Genomic DNA, 23,989 nt, shown 5'->3' with positions numbered 1-23,989 from the left:
TAGTGCAGCTTGATACCACTTTAACTGTTGTGGTTCCATCTTTAAAAATCCTGGGATTTGTGGTGCGAGAAGGTACTTAGGGCACTTCCAGACAGCATGAAAATGCGGGTTTTAAAGGGAGGTCTAAAAGTCCTGTCAGTCCCACCATTTCTTCCCCCGCCATCCTCATTGGCTTCCTCTGTATTGGAACAAGATGGAAGGTGGATGGCAGACATCCAGCAGAAAGTTGTTTTTTTAAAAAAATCACTCTGTTATGCGCTGAACCATATATGCGCACATGCTAATATCTTAATATAAATACAAACACATTTGCATGTGCACATATACAGTTTAGCACATAGCAGAGGGGATTTTTAAAAAATCTTCTGATAGATTTATCTCTTCCCCCAATTGTTAATTCAAGCTCTTTTAATATTATAAAGTTTAAAATAAAGAGTTTCAGAGAGTTCTAATTGCTTTCTGTTCCTGCTTCCTTTAAATCAGCTGTGTGTCCATTTCACAGCCCTATCAGCTGATCAGCTGTTTTGGCCTTTTTAAAAGCGGACATGTGCTGGAGTGGTCTCCACAGAGGGGAGAGAAGGAAATCATGAGTTCTTCACAAGTGCAGGGATGTGATGTGAATATGTGCATTTTCTGGATGGAATCGGGATAAAAGGGGACCTTTTTACCTTGTGTTTTTTTTTGTCTGTTGCAGTGAATCAGCACACATTTAGTGCTAGCATCATGTAGCCACCCCACCCCCCTTTTAACTCATGTTTTAGGAGATGTGTAGATGGACTCTTAGAGAGCTCCCCAGAAGAGTTATCTACTCCTTTGCACCATATGGCTAGAAGCAAATTGAAAATTCCAAAACTCTACAGAATGGAGGCATGGCCATTAAAGAAACATCAAACGGCCATGAATATGAAGTGTGGATACACTCCAAAAAAATCTTGCAGGGAATATTGGAACAAGTCCCACTTACACAGCTAGAACAAGGGGAGACATCTTGCGGTCAAGCACCTGTTGATGGATTGCAACTCTCATGATTCTTCACCACCAGCTATACTGGTGAATATATCATATTTGACAGTTGCAGGCCAGCAACACCATTTTCTAACCGAGAGGATCTCTCACACTACACAGTTATAGTCCAATGATTCCACTTTAACTGCCATGGTTCCATCCTATGGAATCCTTGGGTTCCATAGCAAGATAGATAGCTCCGAAACCAGTGCTTGTTATCAATAATGGACTGGATGAGGGCTAACAAATTGAAATTAAATCCAAACATGACAGAGGTACTCCTGGTCAGTCAGAAGGCAGATCAGGATATTGCAGTGAACGTTATAGTCTGTGCTAGATTGGGGTTACACTCCCTCTGAAGATGCAGGTTCTCAGCTTGGGGGTGACCCTGGAGTAATTGCTAACCCTGGAGGCCCGGGTATCAGCAGTGGCCATGAGCGCCTTTGCATAATTAAAAGTTGTACGCCAGCTGCACCAGTACTTTGAGATGCCAGATCTGGACATGGTAGTCCATGTTTAGTTACATCCTGCCTGGACTACTGCAATGCTCTCTACGTGGGGCTGCCTTTGAACATAGTTTGGAAGCTTCAACTGATCAGAGATTGGATGCCAGATTACTAACTGGAGCGCCATACATGGAGAGAACCACCCCATGTTGCACTGGCTGCCAGTCTGCTTCCGAGAAACACAAAGTGCTGGTTATTACCTATAAAGCCCTAAATGGTTCAGGTCCAGAGTATTTGATTAATCACATCTCTGAAGATTAACTGGCCCAGACACTGCGGCCTGCGAAGGAGGCCCTGCTCTCGGTCCAACTCCCATCTCAAGCACAGATGATGGGAATGAGAGAGGAGGCCTTCTCCATGATTGCCCCCACCTCTGAACTCCCTCCCTAAAGAAGTAAAAATGGCCCCCTCTCTCCTCTCCTTTAAAATACTGCTTAAAACATACTTTTGTTATTGAATTTATGGAGAGGAGGAGGAATAAAATATTATGTTTCATAACCTTGACTAGAACACGGCACTTTACTCTAGCTTGTTGGCAGCAGATAAATTATATAACAGTTGTTGTTTTAACTGCTTATAATTGTTTCTAAGCGGATTGGTTTTGTTACTTTGTACGTTTAATAGATATATATGCTTTATTTAATTATTTAAACATTGTGAGTAGTTATTATAATTTGTTATACATTATTTATTCATGGGGATATTTGTTCATTTTGTATTGCTTTATGGTATTGAATGCTTGCCATCCTTTGTTGGAAACCGCCCTGAGTCCCCTTGGGGAAATAAGGTGGGTTATAAAATTATTATTATTATTATTATTATTATTATTACTATTATTATTATTATTAGTGCATCAACAGACTATACATTCCAGAGTTTGATATAATGTTTCCAAGAAGTTGAAGTAGAATCACAGCAGTATAATTCTGCAGTGTGAAAAGACCCAGGTTGCTTCCTCTTGCAATATTTTAACAAGGATTCATGAATATGTTGGGTGACTGCTATCTAAAGATCAGGGTGCCATCCATTCAAAATGCATGCAATTTGAGCAAACTTACCTGCAAGAGAAGATTTGTGAGGAAAAAAGGTTTTGTTTTGTTTTTTATTTGTAGAAGCTGCTTGTGTGTGCCAGGCAAACAAGGAAAAAAGTCACTGTACATGTTTCTACATATAGAACTCTGTAATTGGATCTTGGCCAGTATCTACTTGGGTGCAACAGGACTGACACATTTATTTAATTAGCATACAGACACACAAACACAAATGTGCACATTATTTGGCGATGATTCACACTGTATTAGCTTAACAAGATATCGCACAAAGGGTAGGCAGGGAATCTGGCTATTTGAGATGCCACTGTATTTACATGATATACGTGATTGTAGCTGCAATCCTATGAAATTATGAAGGCTACTCTTGAGTAAATATAGCAGCCGGACTATTCCATGATTATCTCTGAATTTGCATTCAGTTAACCCAGCTGCGCAAGAAGACCGGAGGGACGGTGTTTGAAGCTTTGGTCTCAAAACAATATAATTTCAACTGGCTTTTTAAAGCTATGTGATGTGGAGGACTAGCATTTCCCTTCCAATATGTTAGGGCTTGGTATCATACTTGTGCCTATTATCTATTTGTATTGCTCTCTTTCCTGAGAATTCACCAGTATCTGGCATCAGATGACTCAGGGACCAGTACTGGTCTGCATATTCCCAAAATGATTGGCTCCCTCCCTATTGATCTAAAACCAGTAAGGAGGGAGCCAATCTAACTTCCTTGTGAAAAAAGCTTCACAACCAGAGTTGAGGGCAGCTTCTAAGTGCACTTCCACACTACACTTAAATACGGGTCGAAGTAGGTTTAAGTCCCCTGCCAAAAAAGGGCTTTCCGGGGGGGGGGGGGGTGTAGATGCCATTCTGGTAACTACAGCCACCCCAAGGCCCCTAAAAGAAACCTTAAAATAAAAAAAAAACTTACGAGGACACCATTAAGGTGGTCCTTCAATCCTCCTGTCATGTAGAAATGATGTACCAGGAAACTGGGGGAGAGGGGGTGAGTAGGAAAAGCACTCCTTTCCCCACCCAGTCTCCTGGTACATCATTCATATGTGCTAGGAGGTCTAAAGGACTGCCTAAATGGTGGCATAGTAAGCTTTTTTATTTTAAGGGTTGTTTGGTTGGACTTTGGGGGAGGGCTAGGTGCCATCCTGCACCTTTGGGTTCCAGGAGCCCAAAAGGTACAAGATGGCTGTGGAGATTCATTCTCGGGTAGTTCTGGTTGGTCCAGGAACTACCTGGGGGTGAGTCCTCACAGGCCCAATACCCCATCTGACTCTAATGGGGTATTTAATTAATTCAGAATAACCAAGGTTATTCCAAATTAATTTGTTTTTACCAGGGGTGTCATTTGGACGCCCCCAGTAAAAACCTAGACAGGTCCCGCTTTTTGGGCATGGGACCTGTCTAGGTTTTTACTGGATGGACCCTAAGTTATCTAAGGTGATTCAGTCATTGACCACTGTGGCAAGAGACTCACCTTTCCTAGGAACTGATGCTGTTGAAGCACCAGAGAAAGGGATAGTATTCCTACATGAATTATCAAGTGGGCAGGAGCCTGCAGGAGAAAGAGCATAGAGAGTTTGACAAAAAGCAGAATGGCTTGGGTTCAAATCTCCATATAACCATTAACATCACTAGTTGCTGTTTCTCTGCCCCATCTAACTTACAGGGTTGTACACTCAATCTTATTCCATTTGCTTGGGTTAGGAGAACAGGATCCATGTAAAAGTGAAAAATCATGAAAAAAATTGCTAATCTGACAGAACACCTCTCTAGGAAATTCTAAGTATTCCAGCATGACTCTGATTGAATGTAGAGGAATGACTGTAGATAGAAGTTGGGGAGGGAGGGAGGTGCATGTATGCTGCCTGGAACAACTTGAAGAAAGCTGAGAAATATATGTAACAAATTAAAACTAGTGATGCAATGATTTACGTACATGTGAATATACTCTGAGTGTATGGCCACTATCATATGGCCAACACCTGGATGATCAGAGTAGTCAAAAAAGGGTGTTCTTTCAAAAATATATAAAATACAAGGTATGGCATGTTTTAAAGCCAAGTGATTCACCTTATGACTTTTATATGGTTCAGCTTCAGCATAAACAGAGGACACTGGCTATTCAGCAGAGAACAATCTGTGCACTATCCTCCATCGTACTCCTATAATTTAATAGCTGAGTACAAATCATGCAGCCATGGAGAGTGCACTTTTGTCGTTGCTGTTATTTGAAAGGGCATGTAACTTTGCAAGTATAAAAAACAGAAAACATTGATCCACCAGTATTAATACAAATGTCCAAGAGAAGGAAATCAAACTATTGTTCTCATGGGAAATCCTATTTATTCAATATGTGTCAGAGGCATAAATTGCTCGAAACATAATTATGTACTGTGAGATTTTTTTCCAATTGAAAGAAATTATCTATACGGTAAAATAAGGTGAACCTATCATGTTGGGTTTTTTGGCAGGATTTGTTCAGCGGGGGGTTGCCTATGCCTTGCTCTGAGGTTGAAAGATTTGCCTAAGGTAATCCAGTGAGTTTTATGACTAAGTGGAGATTTTAACCCTGGTGTCAAGACTCATAGTCCAATGCTCAAACCACTACACCACCCTGGCTGGCAACAATAAAAATACATTTGTAAAATGACATGTAGACAGAAGAGAAATTAAAACTGCAGTCCTGTTTATACACAGCTAAGAGTTAATCCATCTTTTTGCTGCTCCAGAAAGTACAATCAAATCCAATAGATTTGCATTACAACAGTGTAATAGACTTTCACGTGGTGGTGAAATCTCTTGTATTGAATGTCCACATAGAAGATGCCCTTCTCTTGGGGTGCTTCAGCAGTGAATTCCTGCACTATCCTCGGTGACCAGGCCATGAAGGAAGAAGAAGAATCTGTACCAAATTCGGGAGATGTGAGTATGGAAGCCAGACATCTCATCTAGGAAACTGGAAAATGACTACCTAGTACTTCCACAAGGCTGCAGGCAGACAGGAAGGACAGGTGCCTTGGAGAAGAAGAGCCCTCCGGGTTTTCTGTCTTATAATTCCCATTAGTCTTAGTCCTTATAGATGGTAGGGGTGGATATAGTAGCAGCAGTCCAAAAATATTTGGAAAGCCACAGTGGTCCTTCTTGATTCAAAAGACAGAAGTAGTGGGGGGGGGGAGGGTCATCCTTTCCCAATGAATGAATCATAATTGTTGCTGACAGATCAACCAGAATAAATGAACCTTTAGTTTGGTGAAATTAGAATTCCCAATGGTTTTATATAACAGTCACAGAGCCATTGGAGCCCGAAATCTTGTTCCAAGGCAGCTCCAAGTATGGATAGGAATTTTCTATGGAAGAGGGCAAAAGTGGTTGCACTAAATACCAGCATCATCTTCAGTGAGTAAAGTATTTGTGCTTTAGATTGTTGTCTTTAATTTTAAAAGGAGGGGAAGAAGTGAATAAATATATCCAATGGGTTCCAGTACAGTTTTTGTTTGAACTATACACTTGACCTCCTTTGTGGGATAGTGGGAGTGTACTGTACACATATGCAAAGTGGCATTGCTATATGATGACTACATCATTCTTGACCAAGCCCAAAGAAATGTAATGTATGTAGGTAGATAAAACTGGCACATTTCTGTAGGCGGAATTTGTACTGCCATGCCACAGAATACTTTCGATCAACCTTTCCCAACCTGGATTGCAGCTACCAACATCCCCAATTAACACGATTTTCATGTAAGCTGGAAATTATAGGATACATGTTGTTGCTGTTGTTAACAACATGCAACAACTTGTGGTGACTCCATAAATGAGAGACCTCCAAATCATAATATTTTCAACAGCTCTGCTCAGTTCTTGCAGACTCAGTGCCATTACTTCCCTGACTGGATCTCTACCTGTAATGCTGAATTTCTCTTTTCCTACTACGCCCTGTCTTGTCTTTTCTAGTGAGTCATGTCTTCTCATGATATGGCCAAAGTACAATAGTCCCAGTTTATTCATCTTGGTTTTTAGGGAGAGTTTGGCCTTGATTTGCTCCAGAGCCCATTTATTATGCATTATATCCACAGAACTCTTCTCCAGTGAAAATGAGCTGATTCTCCTCCTACCAGTTAACTTGGTGAAGTTCAGCTTTCACAATCATAAATAGAAATAGGAAATAGGATGACACAGGCAATCCTAACTTTAGTATTCAGTGATATATCTTGACACTCCAGAATCAATATGCCAGGTATAATTCAATAATTATTGTATAGAGAAAGTATTAATGGAGAAAGCTGCTTTACACGTGTTCCAGATTGGACAACTCAGTCTATCAGCTACACCTACTTAATACTGAGAGACAACACATAATATCAATCAGCTTTGCATGAGTTATCTGAATGTTGCAGGATGACAGTTGAATGCTAGTGTTTTCCCCTGCACAAAGAAAATTAGCATGGTATGTATATGAGGGAAAGAGGATGGGAGGGACTGACTTGTAAAACTAGTTCAGTAGCATTCAGGGAGTTCCCCCTCATGAACAAACATGTGATCCTTCATCAAATCTACACTCCAAAGTGATACTCTTCAGCAAACAAGAGCTTCACGTTTGTCCCTTAATGCCAATGGCTAAATGAATCAGTCTACAAAGATGCATATCAGCAAAGGAGAAACAATGTGTCCCAAAAGCAGAATTTGGAAATGTTGTTTTGGGGGATTAGAATGCCTGGAATAACTTAAGAGGATGGCCATTCTCTATGCTAATCATGGGATTCTGTAAATTATAATACTTGAAAAACGAGTGGCTCAGATGCTGCACAGGACATGCAGCTATGTTCCACCTTCCATTGTGATTCCCTAAAATTCACCAGGAAAGTCAAGTGGCAGCACTGAATGAGATCCTGCTTGGGGTGTGGAGCTGCATTACATCTTCCAATTGGATCCCATGAAACCAACTTGAAAAGTTGTATAACAATGCTGAATGAGATTCTGCATGGGAAGTGGAGCTCCATTCCATCTGCCAATCTAGGAGTATTTATGGCTATAGCAATGATGAAATAAATGTAAATGTGAATACAAAAGAGTTATTAGGTCATAAGTCTGGTTTATAATATTGTAGCTGCCTAACAGGTTGCCAATGAACCTTTGCATGCTCTGTCCAAGAGAGAAAGTGTGTAGGTCACAACAGTCAATAAGTGTCAGATGGTTTGGGGCAGCATCAAATCTTGAATTACAACCAGTTGGTTGTGAAATAAACAAAGAAGATGCTATAACACTTCTCAGTGGTTACAAAGGTCAGTTGATTGATATTATTTGCACAACCTTTTAATACTTAGTTCAATAAGCTGTCTTCCTGTACCTGTTATGTTTCTTTAGTGTGACTCGGTATATAGTATATCTTCCACACTTTGCATCAATTGGAACACTAGCTAGGCCTTGGATCATGAAAGTGTAAAGTGTGAACAGGATTGCTGTGACATCCGATTACACCTCAAATAAATTTACTGTGTAAGCTTTGTAGAGTCCTCCTATTAACACATTTTTGTCACATCCACTTTAACATAGGCACTATGGTTGGGATCCCACTGGTTTACACTCTGCTGACTTTCACATAAATGTGCCCATTAACAGTACAATACACAGATACTGCCCAACCCACTTCATTCCTCATGGCAAAGGTCATGAGATTGAGTGATACTAGATACTCTGAACCTGAGACAGTATGAAATTTGACTGCACTTTTGCTGCTGACATTTGATGACAGGAGGATTTGATTGCTGGTGAGCAATGAACTAAGTGAACCTAGCCTAGTCTCTCTCATTAGGCTAAACATAGGACTCAAGACACCTTAAGAAACCATTAAGGTAACAGGCAATCTACATTTTGTCTTTTCGTGCATATTTTAAGATCTAATGAGACTGCAGTATGTGCACATGTATCCACACTAATGGGTGAAAAGCATCATCTATGGCAGTGGTTCCCAACCTGTGGTACATGGACCACCACCAGTGGTGGTCCATGTACCACAGAATGAAAGAATTCTGGCAAGAATGAAAATATGGTCCATGGACTCACCATTGTGACACCATTGCCTAGAAACCACACAGCAATGAGAATGACTGGTCTCACAAAACCCTCTTATATTGACGAGGCAATGGGGATGTCGGGAGGGGAAAGGCTGACTACCCACGAAAGAGTACTACTACCACATCAGCTCTAGATTGTTAAATATGGTTTTCTGTGGACGAGCAGATGGTGTCTACTGGATGGCATATGTTCTGTATCAGAGCTGATGTGGTCTGTCCAATGCAATTTTCTGAATCAGCACCTCAAATAACCAAACCGAATATAAAGTTGACCAAAAACCAATAGGGAACCACTGATCGCATAGGGAAGCTGATGAGGAAACACAACATACAAACAATCTACAAACCCACCAAGAAAATCCAACAAATGCTACGTTCAGCAAAGGACAAGAGGGATCCTCTCACCTCTGCAGGAGTCTACCGTATACCATGCAGCTGTGGACAAGTCTACATAGGGACCACCAAACGCAGCGCCCAAACAAGAATCCAGGAACATGAAAGGCACTGCAGACTACTCCAACCAGAGAAATCAGCTATAGCAGAGCACCTGATGAACCAACCTGGACACAGCATTTTATTTGAGACCACTCTCACAACCACCATGTCAGACTACACAGAGAAGCCATTGAAATCCACAAACGTGGACAATTTCAACAGAAAGGAAGAAACCATGAAAATGAACAAAGTCTGGCTACCAGTATTAAAAAATTCTAAAATTAAAACAGCAGAGAGAAAAACAGGCAGGGACATCTAATCACCTTTCAAGAAGAGTTTGCTCCAGGCACAGTCAGCCCATTGTATGCTAATTAAGGTGGTCAGTTGAAAAGATTCTCACCTAGCCCAACTTACAAAAGCCTTTTGTCTCACCCTGGTCATTCCACAGATATATAAACCCCTTTTTTCCCAGCTCCAGCAGACCTTACCCTCTGAGGAAGCTTGCCATAGATGCAGGCGAAACGTCAGGAGAAATGCCTCTAGAACATGGCCATATAGCCCGAAAAAACCCACAAGAACTGAATTTGTAACCCTTTTGGTACTATTGTTGGAGAGTGGTCCCTGTTCAAGTTGTCCCTGGTATTAAAAAAAAAGGTTGGGAACAAGGTATTGTTGTTGTGTTCCTAAGGCAAACCTATCATAGGGTTTTCTGGAGCTAAGCATGTGACTCATCCAAGGACACTCAGTGGGTTTCCATGGCTGAGAGAAGAATGAAACCTTGCCGCTCTGTCCCATTTATGGAGGGCTAGTATTGGACTTACTGAGGTTCCATGACATGTCAAGTTTAAGAGGCCACATTTCCAAACAGGTGAAATACTCTTTCTATGGAAACAGAAACAGCAAAGTATTGAATCTGTAGATAAAGCAGTTGGTATGCAGACAAGAATGCAATGTGACACGTAATTGTATAACTGATCAATATCTTTCAGTCATCTCAGAATGATAAGCTCTAAGTTGGACTCTCTCTTCTCCTTGTTTCTTTTATTTTTAACCAATTATGTAAAATATGATGAACGTTTGCAAAATTTCATTTTTAAAATGAGCAGGGCTATTTTCTGCTTTACTTCAAGGTCTGAACTGTAACTTAGTTACTCTAATATTGTCTTGTACAATTCACATGACCCTTTGGATAGCATGTGTTTGTGCCAAGATACATACTTACTATGCCTCTACTGGTATAAGCAAAACAAAAAAAGGGAGAGCAACTGGAAGAGAGGACTGCCTGATCTTATCCAATCCAACTGTTTCTCATGTAGCAGTAGCTTTAACCTCTTCACACAACTGGCAAGAAATTACATTCATAGAACAGAATGTAGTATGAATGATGTTATACTACAGTATCTTAGCCGTTGGCTCCAGATCATAGGTGACATTTGAGGGCTTAATTTCACGTTCCATCATGTGCCGAATTACAAAGTAGTATAAGAAAGGATTTTAATTAAGGGTGCATCTACACTGTAGAATTAGTGCAGTTTGACACCACTATAACTGCCAAATTATAATCCTGGGAATTATAATTTGGTGAAGCAACAGCACACTTGGGTAGATCCAGCTAAAGACCTTATAAAACTACAACTCCCACAATTCCATAGTGTTAAGCCATGGCAGTTAAACTGGGATCAAACTGCATTAATGCTACAGGTTAGATGCACCCTAAGTGACAGTATTCAGCTATACTGGGCTTTTGCTTTAATGGTTTTCACAGGCCAAATACAGTAAGCAGATCTATACTTAGGGCTATGTGACGTAGATTGCTTGTGTTTTTTTGTTGTTTTTTTGCTGGATTGGAGATAGTAAAAACTGGATGTGCATTCAACTAAACAGATGATTTAAGTGGCAATTTCTATGCATTCAAATGTGCATTTTCAATATGCATTCCTATATTATCTTACACACAAGGGACTGCATTTCCTATCAGCTGCTTGCCCTGTGGCAAGAGAGGCTAATCTATTCCATGCAATGGTATTTGTAGAACCTGAGCACAATTTGAAACATTGTGGTATATATATGTATCATGATGTAGAGGACCAATGACTGTGTGAAGAAATGTATAAATTTCCCTGTTTTGAAGAAAAGTTGTATGGTACCTTCCATGTAGTAGATTCAGAGGCTCAAGAGATCAGATGGAAGAGTCACCACTCTTGGGTCCTATGTGCTCTTTTAACGTGTACATCCCATAGGCACACTTAGGACTAGCAAGCAAGCAAGTCTATTGACCGCATCAAAATTAAAAGCAAAAACAGAAACGTGCACAAACAGACAACAATCACCATCCCAAGACCCCCACACTTAGGACTAGCAACCTCAAAAACACTATTGCAGTAGCAAGGCAAATAATGATGAGTTGCTCTTTTTGTGTGCATAGCGTCAGTGCAGCATTTGAGGGATCAGTCATCATACTCCTAAAATTGCACCTACACAGATTGTGAACGTATTTCCTAAAAATGTGTGTTTGGAGCTTATTATGAATTTGGACTCTTATATGCCAACATGCTTCAAAACCTCATTTCTGTTGACTGGCTGAAGCCACGAGAATGCAATTATTCTTTCATGAAATATGAAATCAATTGAAATTATGATCATTGCACAACAAAGGTGTGTAGATTTATCACACAATTAGCTAGAAACTTAAGTGATGGTAATAACAGAGGATGAATCCACTTGGAAAATTAATGCAGTTTGACACCACTGTCATGGCTCAATGCTATAGAATCCTGGCACTTGTACTTTGCCGGTACACAAGCAATATTTACCAGGGAAGGCTAAAGACCTTGTAAAAATACAACTCTCAAGAGTCCATAGCATTTAACCATGGCAGTTAAGGTTGTGTTGAACTGCATTCATTCTATAGGGAAGGTGCACCCAGAATTATTTGAATATTACTGTTCCTATTTGGGTGAAAGACAATTTCCCAGAGAGTGGCATATTATGACCAAAGAAGTTTCATAACCCAGCTACGGAATCTTTAGTCTCTTGGATGTTGTTGGACCTCTGGCTGAAGCTGCTGAGAGTTATAGTCAACATCATTTGAAGAGTGATAGTTTTCGTATTCCATGCCTGATATGTATGGCACTTTACTTACTTACTTAGGCAAACCCTTGTTGTCTGAGTATGATGGTCCTTCAAGTGTAATGTCTTGGCGGTGGATACATAGGTGACTATAGACCAGCATGTTCTTCCACAGTGAGAACATCGGTTTCCAGGTAGAAGGCGATCCCAATCAGGGTTGGCTGCATGTGTCTTCCTCTTGGCATCTTTCTCCTTTTTGTCCTCCATTCATACCTCTTCAAATTCTGCAGCACTGCTGGTCACAGTGGACCTCCATTTAGAGTGTTCCCAGTTCTCATTATGTATGCCACAAATTATAAGGTTAGCTTTAAGCCCATCTTTAAATCTCTTTTCTTGTCCACCAACATTACATTTTCCGTACTTGGGTTGGGAGTGTAGTAACTGCTTTGGGTGATGGTGAGCGGGCATTCGGACAACATGGCCGGTTCAGTGGAGTTGATGGCATAGGAGCATTGTTACAATGCTAATGGTCTTTGCTTCTTCCAGCATGCTGACATTTGTCTGCCTGCCTTCCCAAGAGATTTTCAGGATTTTTCAGAGGCAACACTGATGGCATCATTCCAGGAGTTTAGTGTGACATCTGTAGACAGTCCATGTTTCGCAGACATATAGCCAGGTTGGGAGGACAATAGCTTTATAAATAAGGACCTTGGTATTCCTTTGGATGTCCCAAATGCTGCACTTACAGAGCTCAGGCAGTGTTGTATTTCAGTGTCAATGTTGTCTTTTGTGGAGAGGTGACTGGCAATATAGCAAAAATGGTCATCATTTTCTAATGTTACACCATTAAGCTGTATTTCTAGTACTGTAGCAGGATTGGCTAGTGACTGCTGGAAGAGCACTTCGGTTTTCACAATGTTCAAGGAGAGGCCGAGCTTCTCATATGCTTCTGCAAAGGTGTTTAGAGTGTTTTTAGGTCATGTTTTGAATGCACACAAATTCCGTTATCATCGGCATATTGGAGTTCTATAAGAAATGTTGTAACCTGGTTTTGGCTTTCAGTCTGCTGAGGTTAAATAGCTTGCAAAAATTGACTTTGCAAAGGCATTTGACACAGTGAATCACAGTGCTCTCTCAACTATCCTCCAAAAAATCGGATGACCTGACAAATTTGTGAACATCTTGTGGCTCCTCCATGATGACATGATGGCAACAGTCTTGAACAGCAATGGCTCCCAAAGCAACCCATTTAAGGTGGAATCAGGGGTCAAACATGGATGTGTTATTGCCCCAACCTTTTTTTCCATCTTCAGCGCTATGATACTTCATCTTGTTGACGGGAAGCTTCCCATTAGAGTGAAAATCATTTATTAGTGTATGGCACTATGCGTAGGATGTCACATTGGCATGGAACTTCAATCAGCATTGTTAGGGCAGCAATGCCATGATCATGCCTTCCATCAACAATATGTAGAATAGCTGGTGAGATACTTCTCTGTATTGTGTAGCACAAGCAGTTTTGCCTGCTGTTGTAACTACACATATAATTAATGTAGAGGAATGTGTGTCTTGCCAGAGATTGTTGAATTCCCTCGCCAGTTACCAGTCAGCACAGCCAATGGGTCAGTGATGATGAGAATGGGAATCCAATAACATTTTAAAATCCATTGGTTGGCTGCTCTTGATTGAAAGCAGTGGATCATAGTCTATGGGTCTCCATATGTTGTTAGACTACAGCTTCCAATGTTTCTTGCCATTTCTCATATATAGGCTAGACTTTCTGGAAGCTGAAATCCAACCACATCAGAGGCCCACAGGTTGCCAACCTTTGAAACAGAGGACAAAAAGGCAGCCTATAATCCTACATTACCATGTGGACATGTTTGTTCTTGTGACATACACATGCACACAGAGAGAGATGTACACACATACTGTTCTTTCTCCAAGAACTTCCAGAAATATTGACACTGCAAAGTTAGACTGAGGACTAATGAGCTTCAGAGGCAGTAAAACGTAAGCCATTTTCATAGTATTAATTGGATTTCCTATGTAGTAAACATGATCTAGGATTAGAATTCAAGTACATTGTGCAGTGAGTTATCTAGAAAAATAAGTACAGATTTGGACTGACCTGTTTTCCCGTACAGCTTGCCATGCGGTTGAAAACAGTGTCACTTCAGGGCAATTAGTGCTTGGAATGTTGTTTTGCCTTCCTGCTAAGAAGACTAAAGTGCATTTCTTTTCTCTCTCACTCTTGACCAGTGTTGCTTGTATACACAACATTGTGAACAAAGTAGCCAGAGTCAGAAATCCAGTTATAACACAAGGTGTGTGCTTTGTTTTAAGAACTTGCTTCCATCTTATCGGATCAACCGTTTATTAAGTTATTCAAGGCCATGGCTTTTGGCAGTTGCTTTTGCGTTTGGAGTAACTTTCTGTTTTTGCATGGCTTTTGGCTACAGAACTAATCAGGTGAGTTATACAAGTTCCTTGAGATGCAGACAAAATCCTGCAAGAACCCTGAAAATAAATGTCAAAATGACCTCTTTGTTAATCTAAAGCAGTGTTTCTCAACCTTCCTAATGCCACAACCCCTTAATACAGTTCCTCATGTTGTGGTGACCCCCAACCATAACATTATTTTTGTTGCTACTTCATAACTGTAATTTTGCTACTGTTATGAATTATGATGTAAATATCTGATATGCAGGGTGTATTTTAATTCACTGGACCAAATTTGGCACAAATATCAGATACGTCCAAATTTGAATACTGGCGGGGTTAGGGGGATTGATTTTTGTCATTTGGGAGTTGTAGTTGCTGGGATTTATAGTTCACTTATAATCAAAGAGCATTCTGAAATCCACCAATGATGGAATAGAACCAAACTTGGCACACAGAACTCCCATAACCAACCGAAAATACTGGAATTGTTTGGTGGGAATGGTCCTTGAGTTTTGGAGTTGTAGTTCACCTACATCCAGAGAGCACTGTGGACTCAAACAATGATAGAACTGGATCAAACTTGGCATGAATACTCAATATGCCCAAATGTGGACACTGGTGGAATTTGGAGAAAATAGACCTTGATATTTGGGAGTTGTAGTTGCTGGGATTTATAGTTCGCTAAAAATCTGAGATCATTCTGAACTCCACCATTGATAGAATTGGGCCAAACTTCCCACACAGAACCACCATGACCAACAGAAAATACTGTGTTTTCTGATTGTCTTTGGCGACCCCTCTGACACCCCCTCATGAACCCCCAGGGGTCCCAACCCCCAGGTTGAGGGACGCTGATCTAAAGAGTTGGCAAAATCATTTTATGCTATCTAAAGCACAAAGCATGGCTGGGCTAATGCATCTGGCCCAGTTTTGAGCAACTGTCCAGTCCCAGTACCTCTGCTTTCAAGAACAGCTTGCAAATGATTTTGAACTTCAGCATTTCTCATTTTAGAATGTAACCCTTGGCATAAAGCTCTGCACAAAAATGTGTCTCACTAATAGTTGATTACAGTATAGCTTAAGAACGTGTGTTGATAATCAACAGGGATTTTGTGACAGCCAAGTTATTTCACTGATGTAAATACCTCCTGTTGCCATCGCATAGTTTCTTCATTTGGTACAGCTTCAGTAAGAAGTATAACAGAATGTGTTGACACAACCAACTTTGGGGCTTTATGTTGTCATGTATATGAAGCCATCGCCTGCTCTTGTTATGTCAACCACAAGACTGATTAAGAAGCTTTGCATAGTTGGTATGTTCAACAGATAAAGCGAAATACCAAATGGTACTATGTGGAATGTAACCTACATGGCTATGCTAGGAGCAGAGTGTTTCGAATGCCATTGTCTGGGCAGCAAACGATTTTTTATTCAAGATGCAAAAAGCCTTTCAGGACCAAAGTCAGACAAAGGCATGTGATGCCATAAAGCCTGAGACGTCTGAGGATGGAGCTAAAGAAACCAGAAATCAAGATAACTGAAGTTACCTACTCCCTAAAGGCATCTAAATAATCCTGTGAATCAACCCTTCTTCCTTTTTTGCCTTTTAAAGAAGTCTTAAATCAGCTACTTGTACAATGTAGGCAATTCTTTGGCTTCACTTTGGATTTGGGTTTTGAATTATTCCCAGTTTCACTGAAACATGAAGCTGAGCACTGTAAGCACAGAGGTAGCATGTTGAAAACACTTTGCCAAGATGAAAGGCAAAAATAATACTCTTGCTAGAAGTGAAATGTCTGCATTTGGCTATTTTTAATCAACTTTTTCTTCCTTTGAAACAAAAATGTTTGGGCTGACTCATTGAATTAGTGCTTGCAGGCAATTGTGGGGTTTAAATGACAGCTTCTATTGTTCCATCATATGGCAGGCAGACAACAAGCCGACAGCTTGAAGCAGATGCAAGCTTTTGGCACTCCGTCTGCATATTTCCAATGCAATCGTGTCTGGTGTTGGAGACTGGAAATCTAGCTGTAGCTAACCAAAAATTAAATCTGGAGCACAAAATGTGGTTTCACAGAATGAAGGTTCTAAGTTGGTAAACAGACATCCCTTGGAGCTTTAATCACAGCAACTCAGCATTTGCAAGAATAGTGATGATACCAAAAGGGAGGCATTTGAAAATGTGAACCATTTTTGTAGTTTGCAGCTCTGGTTTTAGAATGTGCAGCTCGCCTCAGGAGCATGTGCCGCGTCTTTTTTTAGCACCCGGCAAAGACCACCTACTAGAAGAGAGCTCATTAAACATGCAGATCCTCAGTCTTGCAAGCTGTTGCGATAAGCAGCTGTTGCAAGGAGGTGGGTGAAAGGTCAGATCATTTCAAATGGAAGCCACAGCCTTTGTTCAAGCCACCATCAGGGCCTGAAATATTTTCAGCTAAGGATGCAGGAACTGTGGCCTCTTTCACGCCTTTCCATTTTAAGAGATTTGATCATGACCTCCCAATGAACCATTTCAGTTTGCTTTCAAAAACCATAACTTATATAAAGCACAGAAATGCTTTTCTGCGCTCCATGAGTTGTGTCTCAATCATGAAGTGTTTCAGTAGGATATCACATGATAAAGATAAGAGATATAGGGTTGTTTTTTAAATGTGCAAGGCAACTTTAGGGACACAAGTTTCCAACAAAGCAAGTGTGCTGAATCTCACTGTACTCAAAACACTCCTAATTATGGCTAGATGTACATTGCATGTGGAACTGCATTATATGGTCAGTATAGAACTATATGGTGCCCCCGGTGGCACAGCAGGTGAATGCACCAAGCTGCTGAAATTGCTGACCAAAAGGTCAGCGGTTTGAATTCATAGAGTGGGGTGAGCTCCTGATGTTAGCCCCAACTTCTGCCAATCTAGCAGTTTGAAAACATGCAAATGTGAGTATATCAATAGGTAACACTCCAGCAGGAAGGTAATGGCACTCCATGTAGTCATGCCAACCACATGACTTTGGAGGTGTCTATGGACAACTCTGGCTCTTTGGCTTACAAGTGGAGATTAGCACCACCACTCGAGTCGGACACAACTAGACTTTAATGTCAAGGAGAAACCTTTACCTTATAGACACATATAATGCTGTTTGATGTAGTTAAAACTGCATTATATGGGTCTATATATTGACCACAAAATCAGGTTCCAAGCTGCATTGTATGGCAAATGTAAACCCCATCAAAGTACAAAATTGTGGCTCGTGGGTTGCTTCCCTTCAACACACCTTTGCCTCATGTTATTTGTATTGCTGATTCCCTATTTCTGGATTCTTTCTCCATCTCACAAGCAAGACCATCACCACATACAAGTTAGTTGTCAAAATTTATTATAAAAATGTATAAGATCTTCAGTAGCAGCAAGAATTTCAAATAAAAAGAATTATTGCAAAATCAGTGATCAAGGCAGACTACAGTCCAAAGGCCTCCAATATAGATCAGTCTGCATCACAGTCTTTGTAGAAATACAAGGATACCAAAGTCTTGTAAAGCTTCCAGTCTCCTGGGGACTATGAATCTCCCCCATCAACCTTTCCATGTCCATATCTTCCCATAACATCTGTGTCCAGTTTTCCAACTTTCTCCATTGCTTTCGTAACATAAGTGTTCCACCTGACCTAGACACCTGCAACTGTCTTTTCTTTCTTCCATTCCTTTAAGTCAGAAAAAATTGCAGTTCTTCTTCAGCTCCACTGACACACCAGCTTCTCCAGGGCTGCAGCACTGTGAGGGGGACGCCAGGCACCCGCCACTCCCCTTCCTCCATCGCTTCTCCTTTCTCCACAAGAGCCCACTGCGTGCTGTTCTGAACGCCTTAATCCAAGCTGTTGACCAGGCTAATCTCCAGAAATCAGCCACTCGCTGGGTTGCCGAGATGTGCAACTCCCTGGATGAGTAATGCAACAAAAGGTTTCAACCTCTCCTCATGCATTAGGATTGCTTCTGCATCATCACCATCACTCAGGCAGGGTGATATTGGGCACCCAGTCGTTGACATTTCGACTCTCCTCACAAAACAAGTTCAGCTTGTCCAAGGAAGGGTCCTTCCAGGCATCCTCACTGGGGTTCTATAACAAACAGGAGAGACAAAGAATTCATGAGTAAAGGCTTCCTATTCATCCAAAAGCACATCGTACTACAGAAGTTCTAAAAAATCTCTAAATTACTTTTTTGTGTCAGGAGCGACTTGAGAAACTGCAAGTTGCTTCTGGTGTGAGAGAATTGGCTGTCTGCAAGGACATTGCCCAGGGAATGCCCAGATGTTTTCCCATCCTGTGGGAGGCTTATCTCATGTCACTGCATGAGAAGCAGGAGCTGACAGAGGGAGCTCATCTGCACTCGCCCCAGATTCGTCCTGCCAGCACAAGGGTTTAACCCACTGCACCACTGGGGGCTTCTAGGAACAATGGGATTATACAGCTATGGCATCCCAAAAATAAGGAATACTATTTCTCTATGACAAGTATTGTTTGTTTGTTGATAAAGCCCACCTGCAGCTACCAACATACTTCTGGGACCCAATAGCATGGGAATGTGCCACTGACAAAAGCACTTAAACTATGTCATCGTGGTTAATTGGTGGCCTCAATTGGCTCCAGCCAAGTCTAGCCTGAGATTGTTTCCACATGTTATTAGTCACACGGTATCAAGTACACTGGAAGCAGGGAGGGAAGGGGGAATTTCACAGGAAATCCCAGATTCTGCCAAGTTCTGCATGAAAGCCAACTACTACGAAACAGCATGACCTTACTGGGACTTTGTTTTGCAACCGTCTGTGCTCAGTGAGCTCAACTTTCCGGAAAACCCTCCCTTCAGTGGAAAGAGGCGAGACAACGAGACACTTACCGTGACGAGGATGCAATGCAGGTCCCGGGGTTCCCCAGACTCCTCGCTGGTGGCACCCACAATCACTGCCAACTTCTGGATGTCGTTGACTCTCACAATGTCAATGTCATTCTCACAACAGAATGCCTGGATGAGGGTGAAGTGGATCTGGAGGGCAATGTCTCCCTCGTCCTCCTCGTCGGCAGCAAGCACACAGAAGGCCACAGTATCAGGGTCACTGGAATGAACAAGAAGAAAGAAAAGCCTGGTTATTAGAGGCACACGGCAACCGAGATGGGCTGTTGTGCAAGTGGGAGAGACTAGGGAAAGGAGAACAAGGCGCCCATGCCTGGATACTCACACATTCATCAGTTTAGCAGATTCGTAGACGCCGGCGGTGAGGCAACCCCGGCGGTGAGAAGAGATCAGGAGCTCCTGAAGAGCTTTGCCAGCACTTTGCATCCTGCTGCTGGTGGAGGCACTGCTAGCTGTGCTAAAAAGGGAGAGAAAAGGGAGGGGAGATCAATTCCTGCTCCATTCCCACACTTCAATAGATCTCTTTCCAAACCCAGCCCTGGCTAAAGACTCTTGCTATCCCTAAACATAAATACAAGTCCAAGGGTTCCATAGTAGAGAGTTAAAGTGGTGCCAAACTGCATTAAACCTACAGTGTTGATGCACTCCTGTTTAGTGTGTTTTGATAGATCTCAATAGATCACCCAACCTGGCTAAAGACTTGTTATTCCTAAACATAACTACAAATCCCACGATTCCATAGTATGGCATTAAAGTGGTGCCAAATTACATTAAACCTACACTGTAGATGCATTCCTGTGTTTAGTGTAAACACAGGAGTGCAGCTACACTGTAGGTATAATGCAGTTTGGTACCACTTTAACTACAGTGCAGATGCAGTGTAGCAAACTCCGTTAAACCTACAGTGTAGACGCACTCCTGTGTTAGTGTAACATGCTAAACACAGGAGTGCATCTACACTGTAGTTTTAATGCAGTTTGGCACCACTTTAACTCCATACTATGGAATCCTGAGACTAGAAGTTCCTCAGTTCCTCTGCTGGTGATTCACCAAAGAGTGCAGAGTGATTCACCCAGCTTAAACTCGTGAGATTGCATAGCATTGAGCCATGGCAGTTCAAGAGGCATTTGATGCCAAAGGAGCCCAGTTCCTCCCAGTTTCGACCCATTAGCCCAGCCAATTCCCAACTCTCCCGGCATGAAATCTCTCCCCTGTCCATCAGCAAGGAGTCCCACCTCTCCCTGTTCACTTCTGGTGCCAAACAGCCCCACTGATCGCCTTCAATAGCGAGCTCTCCCTCCCTTATCTAGACAAGCCAAAGTGGAAGAGAGATCCTTACCTGTCGCTAGTCTCCGGCATCGCTTCCTGGCTGTGGATTTCCTCCAGAGTCATAATGGTCCAAAAGAGAGGAGGAAAAATGAAAGGAATCAAAAAAACCCACGCGGCTCTTATCCACAAATCTTCCGAGGAAAAAGGAAAAAAGCAAGTTGCTCAAGCCAAGGAACCCAAAGCCCTTCGATGCGCTCTCTCTCTGAGTGTCTCTCGCAGTCCTTCTCCTTTAAGTCCTCAGCGACGTCTGAGCGGAAGAGAGAGGCGCCCGCTGTATTTATAGACTGCCCAGCCGAGGCGCCGGCAGCTGCCGGGAAAAGGGCGGCGCTGATTGGCCAACCCTTGGGAGTATTGTGATGCTAATCAGGCGGGGAGCAGGGGGGGGGAGACGGCTCGTGCCAGGAGGCCACGTGGTAAGCAGGCAGGCAGGCAGGCAGGCAGGCGGGGGGAGAGAGACAAGGAGGAGAAAAGGAATCAATGGGAGCAGATGACAATGCTACCAATCTGCCACCGCTGCTTTTGTTGTCATGTTACTAGGCAGGAACTGCAAGCCGGAGCACTTGATCTTTAATATTAAGGGGAGGGAAGGAGGGGAGGGGGTAGGCATCAAAGGGGGAAATGTCTCCTTGTGGATATGTGCAACTTGTGGCATGGCTTATTATTTTATTATTATTTAAAATATGCAATAATACGCTTTCGTTAGGGAAAGGTTTTTGAAAAATTTTTAAAAAAGGAAAAACTTTTTCCCCCCCTAAGGCTTGCTTTTTTCCTTTTGCAAAGATGCTCTGACAGTGGGATATAATGTCTTGGAGTGGAGGGTGCATCTACACCAAGCATGTGCCAACTTTGTCCCTCCTGGTGTTTGGGACTCCAACTCCCACCATTCCTAACAGCCTCAGGCCCCTTCCGTTTTCCCCCTCAGGGGTGCTTTGATTGTGTATTTCTGCACAACAGAATGGGACTGGATAGCCCTTTGGGTCTGTTCAAACTCTTGGATTGTGAGTGTGTCTATGCTGTAGTGCATCTATAGCACATGGATTAAACCCTTGTGCTGGCTGACCTGTTGACCTGAAGGTTGGAGGTTCGAATCCGCGAGACGGGGTGAGCTCCCGTCTGTCAGCTCCAGCTTCCAATGCGGGGACCTGAGAGAAGCCTCCCACAGGATGGTAACACATCCAGGCATCCCGTGGGCAACATCACTGCAGACGGCCAATTTTCAGAAGCAACTTGCAGTTTCTCAAGTCACTTCTGACATGATAAATAAATAAATAAATAAATAAATGCTGTACAATGAACATTGTTTGACCCCAACTTAGCTGCCTTATTATGAAATCCTGGGAGTTGTAGTTTGGTACCAGCACCCTTGGGCAGAGGTGGCAAATATCTTTGCAAAACTTCACCTTGCAGGAAGCCATATCATTGAGCCATGGCAGCTCAAGTGGTGGCAAGCCGCATTAATTCTGCAGTGGAGAATGGGATGCACCCTTAATGTTTGACTGGGGAGTTGACACATCTCACTAATTTTCCACTATAGTTGTACTCTGAACCATAGCAGTTCAAACTGGTGTCAAGCTGTAGTGTAGATGCACCCTAGGATTCGACAATTGGCCCTGAAAACTGCTTCTGGCATGATCCTGCTCCCCACTTTGCAGCTCAGGGTTCACTCTTCCCCCCACCATGTGTGAGGAAGGAGAGATGGGCTTTTTTTTCTTTTCTTTTTTGCAACCTCAAGTGTGCCTTGCTGCCCAAAAGGAAAAGAATAGAAGTGTGTGCTGATGATGGGGGGAGTGCATGAAAAGTGAGGTTCCTGCAAAGTTCACCGAAATGGATTGGGTGGGGGTGGGGTGAGGGGGCTGCCTGGAGCAGATTGTGGCCGGCACACGCTCTTCGTTTGCATGTCAATGGCAGGCCCACAATGGCCTGGGTCTGGCGTGTGGCCGTTTGGAAGGCGGACAAAGAGAGGCTTTCTCTTTGGAGCAGCACTCTCCACCTGCCACAGGGCTGAGGGTTGGCTTGGGCCCCAAAAAAGAGGGGAGGGAGGGGGAAGGCAAAAAAGTAGGGGAGGCAACTAAAGGGGGGGGGGCAATTGCACTGCTCTCCTTTTCTCTCCCCCCCCCCCTTTTTTCCATTGTTCATCACCCAATCTGTTCCCTAGCTGATGAATGTCTCCACTTTGGCTGCACAATTCCCCAAGTTGCCACTGAGATTTCAAAGGTCCTCTAAGAGCATAGCATCACCTCCTGATTCCAAAGGCTCCTTTCTCCTGCCTTCTTCCACATATACATATACCCCATGGGTGCATCTACATTGTGGAATGAACACAGCTTGAAATGCCACACTACATGCTATAGAATTGAGGAGTGCTGGTGATTCGTCAAACGACATACATCCAGGATACCATAGCTTTGAGCCATAGCAGTTAAAGGGGGTGTCAAAGTGCATTCATTCATCAGTGTAGAGCAGGCATGAGCAAACTTTGGCCCTCCAAGTGTTTTGGACTTCAACAGTTGGTATTGTGGGAGTTGAAGTCCAAAACATTTGGAGGGCCAAAGTTTGCCCATTTGGAGGGCTAAAGATACACCACAAGCTCCAAAGGCTTAATTCCCTTGCTTTCTTCCACACACACAAACCCATCATCCCCATGATCTTGATCTCTATTTTGCAATACACAGGAGAGGCCAACCACCATCCTGGCCAGGGGGGCATCTATACTAGAAAGGATCTACTTGGAAAACCACAATTTCCATGATTCCATATCTTTGAACCATGGTAGTTAAAGAGCAGGGTCAAACTGCATTCATTCTACAGTTCAGGTGTACGTTTTGAGCCAGGACTCCGTATGATAGTCCAAGGGACACCTAATTTTTAAAAGCGGGGGGGGGGGGTCACACAATGCAATCCCATGAATGACCCCTTGTCACCATCTAATCATGGTGCTTGCTTGCAGTGGAAGCATAAGGGTTGCCATTATGTGGTGCAAAAGGGTCCTTATAAAAATCTGATGGTGTTTTCCCCCTGGGTGGCAACAGGGCTGCAATCCTTGGCAAAGTGAAATTAATGAACCAGACCTTTGGGTTTTGTTTTCATTCCCTGTACATCATGTTCTTCAAACATCCCTGTTCTCCCTCTAATACTCTCATTTTTTCCTTCTGTTTTGGACACCTA

General features: G+C 42.5%; 1 protein-coding gene across 1 annotated transcript; it reads right to left on the bottom strand.

The window, feature by feature from the left end:
• Positions 1–17,947: 17,947 nt before the first annotated feature.
• On the bottom strand, positions 17,948–21,075 carry GADD45G (growth arrest and DNA damage inducible gamma). The gene is made up of 4 exons (XM_060762027.2): positions 20,835–21,075; positions 19,821–19,952; positions 19,481–19,697; positions 17,948–18,702 (listed from the first exon to the last, which is right to left on the bottom strand). The coding sequence occupies exons 1-4, from the start codon at positions 20,885–20,887 to the stop codon at positions 18,592–18,594; spliced, it is 513 nt and encodes a 170-aa protein (XP_060618010.2). The 5' UTR covers positions 20,888–21,075; the 3' UTR covers positions 17,948–18,591.
• Between the last annotated feature and the right edge of the window lie 2,914 nt (positions 21,076–23,989).

This window comes from Anolis sagrei, chromosome 2, assembly GCF_037176765.1.
Source record: "Anolis sagrei isolate rAnoSag1 chromosome 2, rAnoSag1.mat, whole genome shotgun sequence".
Classification (NCBI taxonomy): domain Eukaryota; kingdom Metazoa; phylum Chordata; class Lepidosauria; order Squamata; family Dactyloidae; genus Anolis; species Anolis sagrei.
Note: the sequence above shows the minus strand (reverse complement) of the source record. Positions and strands in the feature narration are given on the sequence as shown.